At 41.8% G+C, this 18007-nt stretch overlaps 1 protein-coding gene across 2 annotated transcripts in view; it reads left to right on the plus strand.

Moving 5' to 3' along the window:
* LOC137546828 (rho-related GTP-binding protein RhoC) overlaps positions 1 to 18007 on the plus strand; it is a 109575-nt gene that overhangs the window by 74469 nt on the left and 17099 nt on the right. For both annotated transcript variants that reach the window (XM_068269728.1, XM_068269727.1), the window contains exons 2-3: positions 4402 to 4559; positions 7675 to 7795. In XM_068269728.1, coding sequence (XP_068125829.1) covers positions 4404 to 4559; positions 7675 to 7795 — 277 coding nt within the window. In that variant the 5' untranslated portion in view covers positions 4402 to 4403. The remainder of the gene's footprint in view (positions 1 to 4401; positions 4560 to 7674; positions 7796 to 18007) is intronic.

Genomic DNA, 18007 nt, shown 5'->3' on the forward strand with positions numbered 1-18007 from the left:
CCTCCAGTTTATGAAACCAATGACTCTGACACCGACTTCAGGCACCCAAAATTGCTGTGACTCCTATTCCAGAGCCCTTGCATGGATATGGAGTGGGTACAAAAGTCATCCGACTCCTCAGTTTATGAAACTTCAGGTGCCCAAAAAATTGCTCCGACTCCTCAGTCCTGGCATTTGTGACTATTTTGTGGCAGTTACTTGTCTTCTTTGTTATAACACAACAAAAATATAATATCAATTCTTGCAATATTGGTTACTCCTCCACTCTATTAAAGAGGCACTGTAGTGACATACAGTAGAATGCAGTAAATTATTCAAAATTACCCCGTCCCCAAGCATTATGGGAAACAAAGTGTGTTTTTCTACTGGCTTTAGAACTCTGTAAACCGTCAACAGAGCTGCACCTTACAGAACTAAAGAGGTCTCCACCTATGATGCATTTCAGAATGTAGACCAGGGAGAAAAAAGATTTTACAATGGGAAAACACTGACTAAATAATTGATAGATGAATACGTGATTTTATTAATTACATTATTTTTCACTACAGTTCCTCAAAGTCTCCTGCTTTATAAGGTTGCACAGGGTTGGGAACAATCTCTGTAGGCCTGAGGGAGGTACTCAAGAAGACAACGTCGTGACTACTGTAAAAAAAACAAAGAAACAATTGTATCCATATACCTTCTCCTAAATGTGCATGCTTTTTTAGAATCCCACTGGTTTTATTTTGTTTAGTGTGTGGGATGGATAAAATTTTTTTTTTTTTTACTTAGCTGGAGTTTGTTCAGCTGACGTGCCATGTTATAATGCGTCAGTTATGTTGCACTGCCCCACTGTGAACGTAGCCTTCTAGTTCTCAGCAGATGTGAGCAGTTTTAAGGCCTCAGTCTAGTAATGACAAGTAGGGAAACTTCTTAGGGCTCGTTTCCACTGTTGCGACGCGATTTCGCCGGCATTCCGACGCTTGTAAAAACGCATGCGGATGCGTTTCCGCATGCGTTTTTACCCGCGATTTCGCATGACACTGCCAGGGCAAAATAACATTGAAAAAGGTGCGAAATCGCGGGTAAAACGCATGTAACAAACGCATGCGTTTTTATTATTAAATAAATTAGCGGCGATTCGCACGGATTCCCGACGCAGGCGAATTCGGTGGGTCCCGTCGTGCAGATTTGGCCCGCCGCCAAATCGCTCCCGCACGCCGCACATGTGGAAACAGCCCCGGCCACTTCAGTGTAACAAGCGAATCCGCATCTCGTCGCCGCATGCGGATTCGCTATGGTGGAAACGAGCCCTTAGGCAGCAGAGCTCTAGTCTGTATGAATAGGGAGGTGCACAGTGAGTTTTTATTTGAATACTTCAGCTACAATGTAATAAAGTTTACACAAATTAACATGATTGCTTTGAGAATTTGCATTTTTCCGTTTGCGTTTTAAAGGGGATTTTTTTTTTTTTTTTTTTAAAAATGTTCCCCTTAAAAATGCCATAAACCTAGATAAGTGTTGTGAAAGTATCATTCTCCTTTTTATTGTAGTTTGTCCCCTATTTATGAGATTTATTCTCGCCCTTTGTACAGAATATTTAAGGTATCCACTAATGATACTCGTAATTGTACAACCTTAACACATTTATGTAGTAAAAGGGTAAACTGGATATACTTGGAATGGATTTTATGCCTAGTACACACCATACAATTTTCTGTAAGATTTTCTGTTATGGTGGTCATACACTTGTTAGATTAGCAGCAGATAGATCATCAGATAGATTTCTGATCTGTCTGATGTGTTTAGGAACTTTTTTTTTTTTTTTTTTTACTAGGAACAGATTTCCAATAGATTTCAGTGTGAAATCTATTGAAAATCGATCTGATGGCATTTTTATTTTGGGCATCAGATTTCCATTAGGTCCAATGCAAACTGATAAGCCATCTCAACAGATCGACCTAGATTATCCAGCATGTCAGATCGATTGAAATCAATCTAAATCGGCCGCATCGATCGGCTGCTAATCGGCTGAGTGTATGGGCCCCTTTAGATTTACCTGCCAGATAGATAATTTCCAACATGTTGGAAATTATCTATCTAATCATCTATCTGCCTAGCAATTAGGCATTGTTCTACTCAGCAGGAGATAACCAGAAGGCAATGCACCAGAGATAATGACCAGTCTCTACCAGTACTTTACAGAACCTAATCTAAATTACAGGCAATCTTCCAGAAAATCTAACAGAAAATTGTATGGTGTGTGCTAGGCATTGTAGGTACCCCCTCATATTACACAGAAGTGGTAAGATCGTACAATTAAGATTGTATCTGTGCCCCTGGAGACCGGGAAACAAAAAAAAAGGGCCAGAGATGTTCTGAACCTTCCCCACTTGATGTAAAACTAGGATAGGTATGGTGTGGTGTACACTGTACGGTTCTTACTGCAACATATTGCTGGTCCTTATGCTTTTATGAAAAATATTTCATTCTGTGTTTTTAAAATCTGCCAGTAGGTAGATGTTGGAGAGGGAAATGTATAGATCAATCCTGTTACTTGTTCTGAGGTGGACCTAGCAAGAGGAGTAGCTTCTTCTCGTTACTCTGAGCAGACACTGTGCTTCTTGTGGCCGGGAGAGAATTTGATCTGCTGGATCAGTAAAGTGTTATAAGTAGAAGCTAATCGGCTTTTAAAAAGAATGTGGTTGGAATTCTGTGAATGTGTCTCTCTCACTCTGGGCTTCTGCACATTTCCTCTCTGTTAAAAGATAAATATGATCCGTAGAAACCCCACCACCAGGTTTGGACAGTAACTGGAATTTATACAAACCCCTCCCCCCCAACTACCCCCCCCTTTTTTTAATTATTTTGTTTTCCTTTCTTTGTTTATATATAAACTACGGTTTACCTTAGATTGGAGTGTGCATACATATAAGACTAGTGATTAATCCTTTCCTATACAGCACTAGAGCTCCTTTTTAGTCACAGATTCTGAGTTTGTATAACCCCCCACCCCCATGCGTTACTGAGAGTATATACTCTATCGTTTACTATATCAGAATTGGTCATACATTGTAAATTTATACAGAAGCATTTGCTGAGGATTGAGTTTACTATATTCAGAGGTTTACTACAACGAGATTCTACTATTTAGGTTTTAAAAAAAATAAAAATAAAAAAATGAAAAAGATATGCAAAGGTAAAATCCAAGATGTATGCTTTTACATTTAGTGGAATACATTTTGCCAATCTGCAACTTGCCTGCCTATATAATAAAGCTGACAAGATCCTATGTCCGTATTCTGCTGAGGTTTGGAAATTCGTTCCTATAATCTACAAGGTCATCAAAGTACACCTAAAGTTTCCTTGTGCAGCCCCCCCCCCCCCCAAAAAAAAAAACAACCCACAAAAACATCGAGAGGCTTTCCACTGCCAAAGCATTCTATAGTCTCTTCAGACTATATACACAAACGTAATTATTTATTGGTTTCCTTAACCGCTTTTTTCACCACTACAGTATATCTACGTCCTCTGACTTCATCTAAGCCACAAGGATCTAGATATACATCTTGTAGCTGAAGCACAGCTGTGCACGATTGGGCGTTGCTCCTGTGCAATCCTCTAGCACTATCTGCTGCAACACTAACTGGTGAAAACGTATATATGTGCCCTGAGCCAATCAGATTGATTTTTACCATTAAAAATACTTTTACTTTCTCACTTCTTAGTGAAAAATACATGCTGTAGCATTCTTTCAGAATCAAATATCTTCACCATAAATTGTGACAGGAATGTAATTTTAAGGGTTTTGGTTTTTTTTGTGATAAACAGTAAAAATAGCCAAACAAAAAATTTTTTTTTTCTACAATAGCGCTTTTTATTTTTAAACTGGAATTGGTAAAATGGAGAAATAGAGGGGGAAAAAAGTCACACAATGAAAGGCTAGTTAGTCTTGGAAAAATATATATATTTAATTTAGGTGTCGTAAATAGGGATAACGGTATTGCTGATTAAATTGGGACATAGCTAAAATGTCAAATTTGCTCTGGTCCATTAGGGGGAAACAAGGTCTGGATGAAAAGTGGTTAAGAAGTCCACCAACATAACCGTGGCTGTTGCATCCCCACTGGCAAAAACCATACTGTGATGTTGGTTTTAAAATGTAGGGCATGAAGTATAGTCTGGCCAGTAGGGTTTAAAATTCAGCCAGATTTAATGATTTACATTACATAGAACTCAGAGCTTTGTCCTTTGCATAGACTGTCCATATTGAAGTATAAGTAGCAAGCTTGTACCAGTTGGTGAACAGTACTTGGCCAACTAGCAGATGTTGTTTTTTTGGTTTGATCATATAATCTTATTTTTTTAAGTGTTTCACATTAGCCACACATATTCAAATAAACCTGTTTTTTGTTTCCTCAGCCATGGCAGCAATTCGGAAGAAGTTGGTGATAGTTGGAGATGGTGCCTGTGGGAAGACTTGTCTCCTGATAGTATTTAGCAAGGATCAGTTCCCTGAGGTCTATGTGCCAACAGTCTTTGAAAACTACATAGCTGACATTGAAGTAGATGGAAAACAGGTAAGAGTAATTGCACAACCCTTAAAGTACAGTGTCTTATTGTGTGTAGAAAATAATTATTCAGTATGCAGTACAATTCTGTGAATTCAGAACCACAACTAGTCAGGTGCGGATTATCTGATATAATGGTCAGAGCAGATTATCAAATATTGACAGGAGCAGATTATCAAGTATAATGGATTATGGGGCTGGTGCACACCAGAGCGGTTCTGGAGCATTTTTAAAAACGCTAGCTGTTTGAAAACTGCTTGGGTTATGTATTTCAATGGAATGGTGCACACAGAGCGGTTCGTTTTTTCCACAAACTCAAACTCGGAGGGTGCAGCATTTTTTACATTTGAGGCGTTTCTGCCTTAATGTTAAAGTATAGGAAAGTGGAAAACCGCTCTCAAAGGCTAGATCAGAGCGGTTTTCCAGGCGTTTTTGTTACAGTAGCTGTTCAGTAACAGCTTTACTGTAACAATATATGAAATCTGCTACACAAAAACACTCCAGAAAACGATAGGCATGTTTAGAAAACCTCTCTAAACATGCGTAGAATTGCTCAGAAAATCTGCTTCAAAAACCTCTAGCGTTTTGCGGATCTGCTAGAGGTTTTTTGGTGTGCACAGGGCCCATGGTTATAGTTTTGGTAATTGCTATACTGCTATATAGTATAAAGATACTATATACACCCCCCCCCCCCCCCCCCCCAAAAAAAAGTGGTGTATGGAATCCTGAAACTGCAAGTTTGATGCTCTGATGTGCCTTGTTTCTTAAATGATTTTAACAATGATTCATTCTTATCCTGAATCCGTTCTTAAGTCGAAACACTATTCAGTCTGTTCCCTGTACCTCCTCTATGCCCCCAGTGTCTCACTCTGTTCCCCTGTGCATTCAGTGTCCCCCTCTGCCACCCTCACTGTGCCACCTCTGTCCCTGTTCCCTCAGTGGGCTCCACTGTGTCCCTCTGTCACAAGTGTCCCTCTGTACCACTGAGTAATATGCATTACCGTATATACTCGCAAGCAAGCCGACCCGCATATAAGCCGACCCCCCCCCCCCCCAACTTTTTCCTGAAAAACCAGGAAAAAATGATTGACCCTCATATAAGCCGGGGGTAGGAAATGCTGGCCGTGTGATTTCCCCCCCCCCCCAGTGTGTCCCAGTATAGTTAGTATAGTGGCCAGTATGGGTAGGTAGTGCCCAGTATAGCTAGTATAGTGCACAGTATAGGTAGTATAGTGCTCGGTATAGCTAGTATAGTGCCCCAGTATAGCTAGTATAGTGCTCGGTATAGCTAGTATAGTGCTCGGTATAGCTAGTATAGTGCCCAGTATAGCTAGTGAAGTGCCCGGTATAGCTAGTATAGTGCCCAGTATAGCTAGTATAGTGCACAGTATAGGTACTATATTGCCCCAGTATAGCTAGTATAGTGCCCGGTATAGCTAGTATAGTGCCCGGTATAGCTAGTATAGTGCCCGGTATAGCTAGTATAGTGCCCCAGTATAGCTAGTATAGTGCTCGGTATAGCTAGTATAGTGCTCGGTATAGCTAGTATAGTGCCCGGTATAGCTAGTGAAGTGCCCGGTATAGCTAGTGAAGTGCCCGGTATAGCTAGTATAGTGCCCCAGTATAGCTAGTATAGTGCCCCAGTATAGCTAGTATAGTGCTCGGTATAGCTAGTATAGTGCCCCAGTATAGCTCGTATAGTGCCCAGTATAGCTAGTATAGTGCTCAGCATAGGTAGTATAGTGCTCGGTATAGCTAGTTTAGTGGCCAAGTATAGCTAGTATAGTGCTCGGTATAGCCAGTTTAGTGCCCTAGTATAGTGCCCCCGCCTCACCCAAATCTTTTAAAGACTACCAGTTGCCTTGTAGCCTTGTTAATCTATTTGGCTGTAGTAGTGTCTGAATAATGCCAGAAACAAGCATGCAGCTAATCTCGTCAGATCTGACTGCTTTTTCAGGGTCTATGGCTAAAAGTATTAGAGGCAGAGGATCAGCAGGGTAGCTAAGCCAGGCAACTGGTATTGCTTAAAATTAAATAAATATGGCATCCTTCATATCCCTCTTGCTTCAGTTGTCCTTTAACTAAAGGGATAAAAATTACCTGGGGCTTCTACCAGCGCCCTGCCATCCTGGAAGGAACCTCTGGTCCCCCGCAGCTGCTACGTTTAGCTTTACAGTGCTTGTACTTTTTTTTTATATAAAGCTACACTAAACTTTTCAAGCATAAACTGTTATTTTAAAATGTGGTAACAATGGGTGCTGTTTTTTGTCAGTAAAGGGAGATTCAGCTGATTTTGTTTTTTTTTTTGTTTTTTTTTTTGTGGTTGACCAGTACATTTTTAAGTACATATCAAATTGTGGTGGTGGGAGGACATGCTGGAGTGCCAGGCACGAAACAGAAACCATACCCAAGCTAACAGTAGTCCTGAACAAACTGTATCTTCCATGTACAGTTTAGATTTTCCCTGAGCCTGGTTACTCGGGTCTGTGTAGACTGCAGTTTGTTGGCATCTGCAGTCATTAGGACCATTGCAAAGTCCTTTCAAATTTTTCCTCATTTGACATTCAGTCCCAGCATGTTATCAGTTTTGGTTTCTGATGACCTTAGGTAACCAAGTTATTTATGGAAGACCCCTGACTTCTGCTAATAGCTGACTTGTAGCTGTGCTGCTGCCTCAATCTGAAAATGGACTTTCCTCAAGTTTCAGGAGATGGTAAATTACCCTACAGTGAAGCTTTACAGGATCAAAGCAAAGGATCCTCTGAAACACAAGTGCCTGAAGGAATGAGCCTGGGCTGGATATAATTCTAATTAAACCTCATCTGTATTAAATTGGCAGAATTGGTTTTGGATCATTTATAACATGCAGTTATAAGACTACACTGCTCAAGACAAAAGGGTAGGAAAAAAACGGAGCTTTCCATAGAGCGTTCACATTTTAATTGTATGGCACTTAGCCGAATTGTCCAATTCTTCTCGGTATTTGTGCCAGCTATACAATCTGTATGTGCTAAACACTGAGCACCTATCAAACTCCACTTTTCTCTTTATCTGTCCTGCTCATTCCTAATCCTATAATCCTTCCTCTCCTTCTGTGCAAACTAATTAGGTTATTTCAATGTAGGTGGAACTGGCTCTGTGGGACACAGCAGGACAGGAGGATTATGACAGACTGCGCCCGCTCTCCTACCCTGATACCGATGTTATTCTCATGTGTTTCTCAATTGACAGCCCGGACAGCTTAGGTAAGAAAAATATCTGTTAGTGTGATGCCCGAATGCTACTGCTTAGGAGATGCCTGTCAAATGCTGAGTTAACTAAATTTACTACTTTTACCTTAGTGTTTTTTCGCTATGTGCATGACTGTAGTCTCTTCAACGAAGACATGTATACGTGCCTGTGTATGTTTGCATCTCTAATACAATTTGGTATAGAGGTGTTTTTTTTTTTTTTTCTAAAGTGACTCTGTGGTTAGAGGGATATAGGCTGCCATACACATATAGATTGTCACCCAATGTGTCAAACCGATCAATCTTTCTCTGATCTGGAACTTATCAGAGAGGGATGAAATCCTTCCACACTGCACATAGATTTTCAGCATGATATCTATAGAAAATCTATTGAACCTGCAGCTTTGCACTGTTCAGTGCAGTCCTATTGGCCATTGTTCTACCGCTGCTCCTCCCCTGACCAATTGATTTTCTTGTTTGGTGCATCATTTAGTTTGCTTTGGATATAGTAATAAAACACATGCAGAGGAAAAATGCTGTAAGAGCTAGCAGTGATTCTCTTTATAGCTATGGCAACCAACATACAATACCAGCTCCCTGGCTGTAATATTGCTTACTCACTAGAATAATTTCACGTGGAGGTGAGTATGGAGCGAAGTATGTAGATCAAGTGTTCCTCTGCTCCTTTTCTTGTCTTGTTCGACTGGCGTGACTCAAAAGATATTAGATATCGAGTTAGGATTGGAGCCTTTTAAAATGTTTTAGGAGGTCAAGATGGCAGCCTCCATAGCTCTCAAATAGAATAGCCTATATACTAACCGAAGGTTGTAAGTATGGGCGGCACAGTGGTGGCTTAGTCTGGTGGTTGTGTGCATGCTGCATGTGCGATTTATTTTGATGATCGGGGGTTTCCAGGTATATGTTACAGTAGTTAATAAGTACGCATGATTGGATTACCCTACATTATTTCACGTTTTTTAAAGCAAACACAAGTCAAATTTTCCTGCAAACATAATTATATGTACAATCATCTTTTCTTGTGCGTTTTGGAAATGGGATACTATCAGTATTGTTGGAATACTTCTTTTTTTTTTTTTCCCCTGACCCCCCCCCCCCCCCCCACCCCACCGCCCACTTTTTTTTAAATTGCTTTTTCTATGTCCTTGCTGTACAACTACATATCTTATGGTTCTACATCCCACAACACATAATTGATTTGATTTTCGTTGGACTCATCTAGTGCTTCATGCTTAGACATTGTGGCCTCAATTGGGTAGATTTATCCAAACCAGAGAAACGGTGCAAGAATTCTGACTGGTTGCTCTGTAACAGATGTGCTTCAATTCTACTAGCTCTTCCTTTAGAGGAGAGATGTACGCAGTAGTACAGAGGCGCCAGTAGTGTAAAATTGTTAAGGTCAAAAATGAAGGGGGTTAGTGGTGGACTTACCGCCCCAATACCAACACAAGGTAAAGTTGATTTTTTTTATGTATTCACATACTCCAAAATAGTGCAACGTGTTTCGTGGGCACATCCCACTTCATCAGGCTATAGTACAGGAGTATCACAACTTAGACCCCGGGTAACTGAGTTTAGCGCCTCTGTGAAGATATTTAGAGGAGAGAGGTACAGTTTATGAAGGCTACCATATTTGTGGCAGCCCTGATGTTCTATTTGGATGCAGTAGTGTCTCACTCACACCAAAAACAAGCATGTATCTAATATGGTCAGATTTGACAAAAATGTTAAATGCCTAATCTGCTGCATGCTTGTTCAGGGTCTATGGCTAAAAGTATTAGAGGCAGAGGATCAGCAGGATAGTCATGCAATTGGCATTGATTAAAAGGAAATAAATATGGCAGCCTTCTCACTTCAGTTGACCTTTAAAGTGGACCTAAAACTCTTGCACAGCAGACAAGGAAAACAGAGACATGCTCCCTGTGTGTATTTCAGAGAGCAGCCTGTCTAAAGGTGCGTACACACGCACTACTTCCGCCAACGACGGGTCCGTCAGACCCTCCCGCTGGGCGGTTGTTCAGCCGACAATAGCGCGTGTGTATGCGCTGTCGGCACACTGATGAGGCTGTTTCTGACAGCGGATCGTTCAGAAACAGCCTTATTAGTCTGCCTACATCGCGTACATACGCGCTGTCAGCTGAACATCTGCCCAGCGGGAGGGTCTGACTGACCAGTCGTTGGCAGAAGTAGTGCGTGTGTACGCACCTTAACCACTTCCCGACTGCCGTATTGACAATTGGCGGCCGGGAAGTGGACCCCGCAAGGACCGCCGTATTGACAAATGGCGGCGGTCCTTGTAGGGGCATGGGCGGAGCGATCGCGTCATCCGTGACGCGATCCTCCGCCGGCGCCTGTCTCCGCTCAACCGCCGCAACATCCCGCTGGCCATACGGAAGCGCCGGCAGGATGTTAACCCGACGATCGCCGCATACAAAGTGTATAATACACTTTGTAATGTTTACAAAGTGTATTATACAGGCTGCCTCCTGCCCTGGTGGTCCCAGTGTCCGAGGGACCACCAGGGCAGGCTGCAGCCACCCTATGTCGCACCCAAGCACACTGATTTCTCCCCCCCCCTGCCCCAGATTGCCCAACCCCCAGACCCCTGTTTGCACCCAATCATCCCCCTAATCACCCATCAATCACTCCGTCACTATCTGTCAACGCTATTTCCCCCCCCCCCCCCGTGTACTGTATGAATCTGTCCCCCCTGATCACCTGTCAATCACCCCCTGTCACTGCCACCCATCAATCAGCCCCTAACCTGCCCCTTGCGGGCAATCTGATCACCCACCCACACCAATAGATCGCCCGCAGATCCGACATCAGATCACCACCCAAGCGCAGTGTTTACATCTATTCTCTCCTCTAAACACCCACTAATTACCCATCAATCACCCCCTATCACCACCTGTCACTGTTACCCATCAGATCAGACCCTAATCTGCCCCTTGCGGGCACCCAATCACTCGCCTACACGCTCAGATTGCCCTCAGACCCCCCCTTATCAATTCGCCAGTGCAATATTTACATCTGTGCTTCCCTATAATAACCCACTGATCACCTGTCAATCACCCATCAATCACCCCCTGTCACTGCCACCCATCAATCACCCCCTGTCACTGCCACCCATCAATCAGCCCCTAACCTGCCCCTTGCGGGCAATCTGATCACCCACCCACACCAATAGATCGCCCGCAGATCCGACATCAGATCACCTCCCAAGTGCAGTGTTTACATCTGTTCTCTCCTCCAAACACCCACTAATTACCCATCAATCACCCCTGTCACTGCTACCCATCAGATTAGACCCCTATCTGCCCCTAGGGCACTCAATCACCCGCCCATACCCTCAGAACGCCCTCAGACCCCAGCCCTGATCACCTCGCCAGTGCATTGCTTGCATCTATTCCCCCCTCTAATAACACCTTGAGACACCCATCAATCACCTCCTGTCACCCCCTAGCACACCTACCCATCAGATCAGGCCCTAATTTGTCCCGTGTGGGCTACTGATCACTCGGCCAAACCCTCAGATCCCCCTCAGACCCCCTTCCGATCACCTCCCCAATGCATTGATTGCATCTATTTTCCCCTCTAACCACCCCCTGAGACACCCATCAATCACCTCCTGTCACCCCCTAGCACTCCTATCTATCAGATCAGGCCCAATACAACCTGTCATCTAAAAGGCCACCCTGCTTATGACCGGTTCCACAAAATTCGCCCCCTCATAGACCACCGGTCATCAAAATTTTCAGATGCTTATACCCCTGAACGGTCATTTTGAGACATTTGGTTTCCAGACTACTCACGGTTTTGGGCCCGTAAAATGCCAGGGCAGTATAGGAACCCCACAAACTGATCCCATTTTAGAAAAGACACCCCAATGTATTCCGTTAGGTGTATGACGAGTTCATAGAAGATTTTATTTTTTGTCAAAAGTTAGCGGAAATTGATTTGTGTTTTTTTCACAACGTGTCATTTTTCACTAACTTGTGACAAAAAATAAAATCTTCTATGAACTCGCCATACACCTAACGGAATACCTTGGGGTGTCTTCTTTGGTCACTTGTGGGGTTCCTATACTGCCCTGGCATTTTAGGGGCCCTAAACCGTGAGGAGTAGTCTAGAAAACAAATGCCTCAAAATGACCTGTGATTAGGACGTTGGGCCCCTTAGCGCACCTAGGCTGCAAAAAAGTGTCACACGTGGTATCGCCGTACTCAGGAGAAGTAGTATAATGTGTTTTGGGGTGTATTTTTACACATACCCATGCTGGGTGGGAGAAATCTTTCTGTAAATGGACAATTGTGTGTAAAAAAAAAAAAAATCAAACAATTGTCATTTACAGAGATATTTCTCCCACCCAGCATGGGTATGTGTAAAAATACACCCCAAAACACATTATACTACTTCTCCTGAGTACGGCGGTACCACATATGTGGCACTTTTTTACACCCTAAGTACGCTAAGGGGCCCAAAGTCCAATGAGTACCTTTAGGATTTCACAGGTAATTTTGCGACATTTGGTTTCAAGACTACTCCTCATGGTTTAGGGCCCCTAAAATGCCAGGGCAGTATAGGAACCCCACAAATGACCCCATTCTAGAAAGAAGACACCCAAACATATTCCGTTAGGAGTATGGTGAGTTCATAGAAGATTTTATTTTTTGTCACAAGTTAGCGGAAAATGACACTTTGTGAAAAAAAACAATTAAGATCAATTTCCGCTAACTTGTGACAAAAAAATAAAATCTTCTATGAACTCACCATACTGCTAACGGAATACCTTGGGGTGTCTTCTTTCTAAAATGGGGTCATTAGTGGGGTTCCTATACTGCCCTGGCATTTTAGGGGCCCTAAACCGTGAGGAGTAGTCTTGAAACAAAAATGACCTGTGAAATCCTAAAGGTACTCATTGGACTTTGGGCCCCTTAGCGCAGTTAGGGTGCAAAAAAGTGCCACACATGTGGCATCGCCGTACTCAGGAGAAGTAGTATAATGTGTTTTGGGGTGTATTTTTACACATACCCATGCTGGGTGGGAGAAATGCCTCTGTAAATGACAATCTTTTGATTTTTATTTTTTTTTTACACACACAATTGTCCATTTACAGAGATCTTTCTGCCACTCAGCATGGGTATGTGTAAAAATACACCCCAAAACACATTATACTACTTCTCCTGAGTACGGCGATACCACATGTGTGGCACTTTTTTGCACCCTAACTGCACTAAGGGGCCCAAAGTCCAATGAGTACCTTTAGGATTTCACAGGTCATTGTGAGAAATTTTGTTTCAAGACTACTCCTCACGGTTTAGGGCCCCTAAAATGCCAGGACAGTATAGGAACCCCACAAATGACTCCATTTTAGAAAGAAGACACCCCAAGGTATTCTGTTAGTAGTACGGTGAGTTCATAGAAGATTTTATTTTTTGTCACAAGTTAGCGGAAAATAACACACTGAAAAAAACCAATAAAAATCAATTTCCGCTAACTTGTGACAAAAAATAAAATCTTCTGTGTGTTATTTTCCGCTAACTTGTGACAAAAAATAAAATCTTCTATGAACTCACCGTACTACTAACAGAATACCTTGGGGTGTCTTCTTTCTAAAATGGAGTCATTTGTGGGGTTCCTATACTGTCCTGGCATTTTAGGGGCCCTAAACCGTGAGGAGTAGTCTTGAAACGAAATCTCAAAATGACCTGTAGAATCCTAAAGGTACTCATTGGACTTTGGGCCCCTTAGTGCAGTTAGGGTGCAAAAAAGTGCCACACGTGGTATCGCCGTACTCAGAAGTAGTATAATGTGTTTTGGGGTGTATTTTTACACATACCCATGCTGAGTGGCAGAAAGATCTCTGTAAATGGACAATTGTGTGTGTGAAAAAAAAAACCAAAAGATTGTCATTTACAGAGATTTCTCCCACCCAGCATGGGTATGTGTAAAAATACACCCCAAAACACATTATACTACTTCTCCTGAGTACGGCAATACCACATGTGTGGCACTTTTTTGCAGCCTAACTGCGCTAAGGGGCCCAAAGTCCAATGAGCACCTTTAGGCTTTACAGGGGTGCTTACAAATTAGCACCCCCAAAATGCGAGGACAGTAAACACACCCCACAAATGACCCCAGTTTGGAAAGTAGACACTTCAAGGTATTCAGAGAGGGGCATGGTGAGTCCGTGGCAGATTTCATTTTTTTTTGTCGCAAGTTAGAAGAAATGGAAACTTTTTTTTTTTTTTTTTTTTTTTTTTGTCAGTGTCATTTTCCACTTACTTGTGACAAAAAATAAAATCTTCTATGAACTCACCATGCCTCTCAGTGAATACTTTGGGGTGTCTTCTTTCCAAAATGGGGTCATTTGGGGGGTATTTATACTATCCTGGAATTCTAGCCCCTCATGAAACATGACAGGTGCTCAGAAAAGTCATAGATGCTTGAAAATGGGAAAATTCACTTTTTGCACCATAGTTTGTAAACGCTTTAACTTTTACCCAAACCAATAAATATACACTGAATGTTTTTTTTTTTTTTTATCAAAAACATGTTTGTCCACATTTTTCGCGCTGCATGTATACAGAAATTTTACTTTATTTGAAAAATGTCAGCACAGAGTTAAAAAAATCCTTTTTTTTGCCAAAATTCATGTCTTTTTTGATGAATATAATAAAAAGTAAAAATCGCAGGAGCAATCAAATAGCACCAAAAGAAAGCTTTAATAGTGACACGAAAAAGGAGCCAAAATTCATTTATGTGGTAGGTTGTATGAGCGAGCAATAAACCGTGAAAGCTGCAGTGGTCTGAATGGAAAAAAAGTGGCCGGTCCTTAAGGGGGGTAAAGCCCACGGCCCTCAAGTGGTTAATTCTCCCCTAACTTGCAAGTTATAAGCAAGTGTAAATCAGGGCTGTCAGAAGTGTGTGGACTGTACTGAGGTGTGCCATTTTTCTTGGCTGATATGGAACGCATAAATACAGGAGTTTAACCCTTCCTCAGGGTTCCTGTATTTGTTCTGGTTGCCCACCGTTTTTGCCCACTTTTTCTTTTCTTCCACCCCCCTTCCTATATCACATGTCAAATGTTAAAAATCACTTAGCCAACAGATAGTGGGTGATAGAAAACTGACAGAAGTCAAATCCTTTTTTCCCCACTTTGTACATGCATTTGACTTATTAACCTCCCCGGCGTTCAATTTTCCTAGGATTTCTTTGCAAAAAGTGATACAATTTATTTTTAAAACTTTTTTTTTCCTGTAACTTGCCAAAATGTGTCAAGCAAGGGTCTAGTATACAGTGCAGGAGAGTATTGATGTGTATGCACGTTTTTTATACTGTTCACATCATGTTTTTATGGATGGACATTTCTGTCCATACCGCTGGGGAGGTTAAAGGACTTCCAAGGCAAAAAAAATGTATTTTTTACTCATCTGGGGCTTCTTTCAGCCCTCCGCAACTGTCTGTCTCTCACCGCAGCTCCGGTGGTCCTTGCTGTCCCCGCTGGCCACCGGCAATGATGGCGACCCGCCGACTGAGTTGGCTTTTCTGCACTTCCACGTCATCTGCCGCGTATGGCCCCTGCGCAGTAGTTGTGTGCAGGCACAGTATGTGCCAGATGATGTAAATGCGCGAGTGCAGGCGCAGAAGAGTCAAAACCTGCTGGTAGGTCGCCATCATTGCGGGCGGCCAGCATGAACCGCGAGGACCACCAGGGCTGCAGCGAGGTACTGAGATGGCTGCAAAAGGCTGGAAGAAGCCCCAGGTGAATACAAAAAAAAAAAAGATGGCCTTTTTGGCCTCGGAAGCTTGCTTTTAATTAAACAGTCAATTTTTAATTCGGTCCAGTCAAAATTTTCAAGCTCTGACATTTGATTTGACTGTTTCCAGCTGAAGAAACTTCAGTGACAATTGCTCGATTCATTATTTTTTTTTTTGTGTAGGTTACCGCTTATCAGTTTGATTTGTTTTGTTGTGCAGTTTTATCTTGATGTATACAGTGAGCAGTACAGCTTGTGCTGTGCCTGGTCTCCACTTGAATTAGTAATTGAAAACCCCAGGAGTAATCCACTGTAATTGGAACACAGAAAATATTCATATTCTGAAGCTGCATAAGAGGTACCGCAGCCCATCAACCTAAATGGCATATGTCTAACAGTGTTGTTGTGTTTTTTTATTTATTTTTGAAAGGTCCTTTCAGGTATTGGTGCTGAAATAAGTGTGCTTTATGTAAGGACGTACCTCAACACGTGTAATAAAATCACTCAGACGATGTGCTCCTGCAGTTTTTTTTTTCCTCTAGTTTGGTTTGGAATGCATATAAAGCCCCATCTACACCATACAATCTTTTGTTCGATTCACTCCAACATGTCCGATCGGGATTTGATTCAATTTGCCATTGTTTTACAGTGGCAAATTGAACAGATTAGAATCCCGAATTTTCTCAAAGATTGGGACCAGCACCATGCAGATATTAGTAAATAAATATTTAAAGATTTTGCAAGAATTAGAATGTGCTAAGAAGGGGACCAACACTTAAATAATATGCAAAAAAAGGAGAAAAGGGGTCCCCCCCCCTCCCCCCATATAAGCAGCACCAGACTAATATTCAAAATATTATAAATCTTTATTATTTTCAAAAACCATCCAAAATTTCATAAAAACGGTCACAAAATGTAACCACCAAGGTCTCTCGACCACACAATATATCATATAATACAGAGATATAAATAATACACCACCTGGTGTCTGGAAAATATATATAACTATATAAGCAGCATACAAAACCACCTAATATTGTTAAAAATATATTAAGGAGTGCACACCCATATAATAAATAGGCCAAAACATTAATGGTCCCGGTAGGAGAGATGATAAAAATGAATACCATAAAGCGTGTATGTGCACACAAAAACAATAATTAATTATATGATAAAGGTGCATAATAAAGTGCAAGATAATAATAGTGGATAACCGGCCCCGTTCACATCACAAACGCAGATGACCATGCGTGCGGAACACAACGCGTACGAACGCACGCCATCCGCGTTTGTGTGCGTTGCGTGGCTGATCCCATCACTGAAAAGTGAATGGGACAGCCACGCGTTTTTACAAAAAAATGCGTGCAGCATGCGTTCCCGGACCGCACAGGCCCGGAACGCATGCAGTGTGAACATCAGACATTGCACTCTATGCAATGTCTGTTGTCGTGCATGTCGGCCACCTGCACGCGTTTCCAAAACGCGGCTGGAAACGCGTGCAGTGTGAACGGGGCCTCCTCTGAAGCGAGTTGAGCCCGCGTGGTATACTAAGGCTGTCTTCCAGGCGTCTCTCTTCCTCCCTCTGGCTGTTTGGACTGTCGATTGTTCATACTGCTGCGTAAGTTCCACCGATTTATCCCTTATGCTCTTCACTGCTTTGCGCTTAGCACTTTATCTAATACCTTTATAGGTTATCCACTATTATTATTATCTTGCACTTTGTAATGCACCTTTATCATGTAATTTATTATTGTTTTTGTGTGCACATACACGCTTTATGGTATTCCTTTTTATAATCTCTCCTACCGGGACATTAATGTTTTGGCCTATTTATTATATATGTGGGTGTGCACTCCTTAATCAATATATTTTTAACAATATTAGGTGGTTTTGTACGCTGCTTATATAGTTATATATATTTTTTAGACGCCAGTTGGTGTATTATTTATATCTCTGTATTATATGAAATATTGTGTGGTCGAGACTTTTTTTAATGGTTTTTATGAAATTTTGGATGGTTTTTGAAAACAAAGATTTATAATATTTTGAATATTAGTCTGGTGCTGCTTATATGGGGGGACCCCTTTTTCTCTTTTTTTTTTTGTAGATTAGAATCCCGATCGGACATGTCGAATCAATGATCGAATTGGACAAACAATTGTATAATGTGCATAATGTAGATGGGGCTTAAGGGCCCCTATTCCTAAGCAAATCACAATCAGATCATAATCACTATTTTCTACTATGATGGCATGATTTTTCATGTGATCATTACCACATTGAGACAGTGATTTTCTGATATGGGCAGTGGTTTCCTGTTACATGGGGAAATGGCAAGAAAATCACATAGTACTTGGTATATGATTTTTGTATGTTTCCATAGACTTAAACATAAATGCAAATGAAGGAAAACTGCAACAGGCACTAGACTTGCATTAAGGTAAAA

The sequence above is a fragment of the Hyperolius riggenbachi genome, chromosome 2, assembly GCF_040937935.1.
Source record: "Hyperolius riggenbachi isolate aHypRig1 chromosome 2, aHypRig1.pri, whole genome shotgun sequence".
Classification (NCBI taxonomy): Eukaryota; Metazoa; Chordata; class Amphibia; order Anura; family Hyperoliidae; genus Hyperolius; species Hyperolius riggenbachi.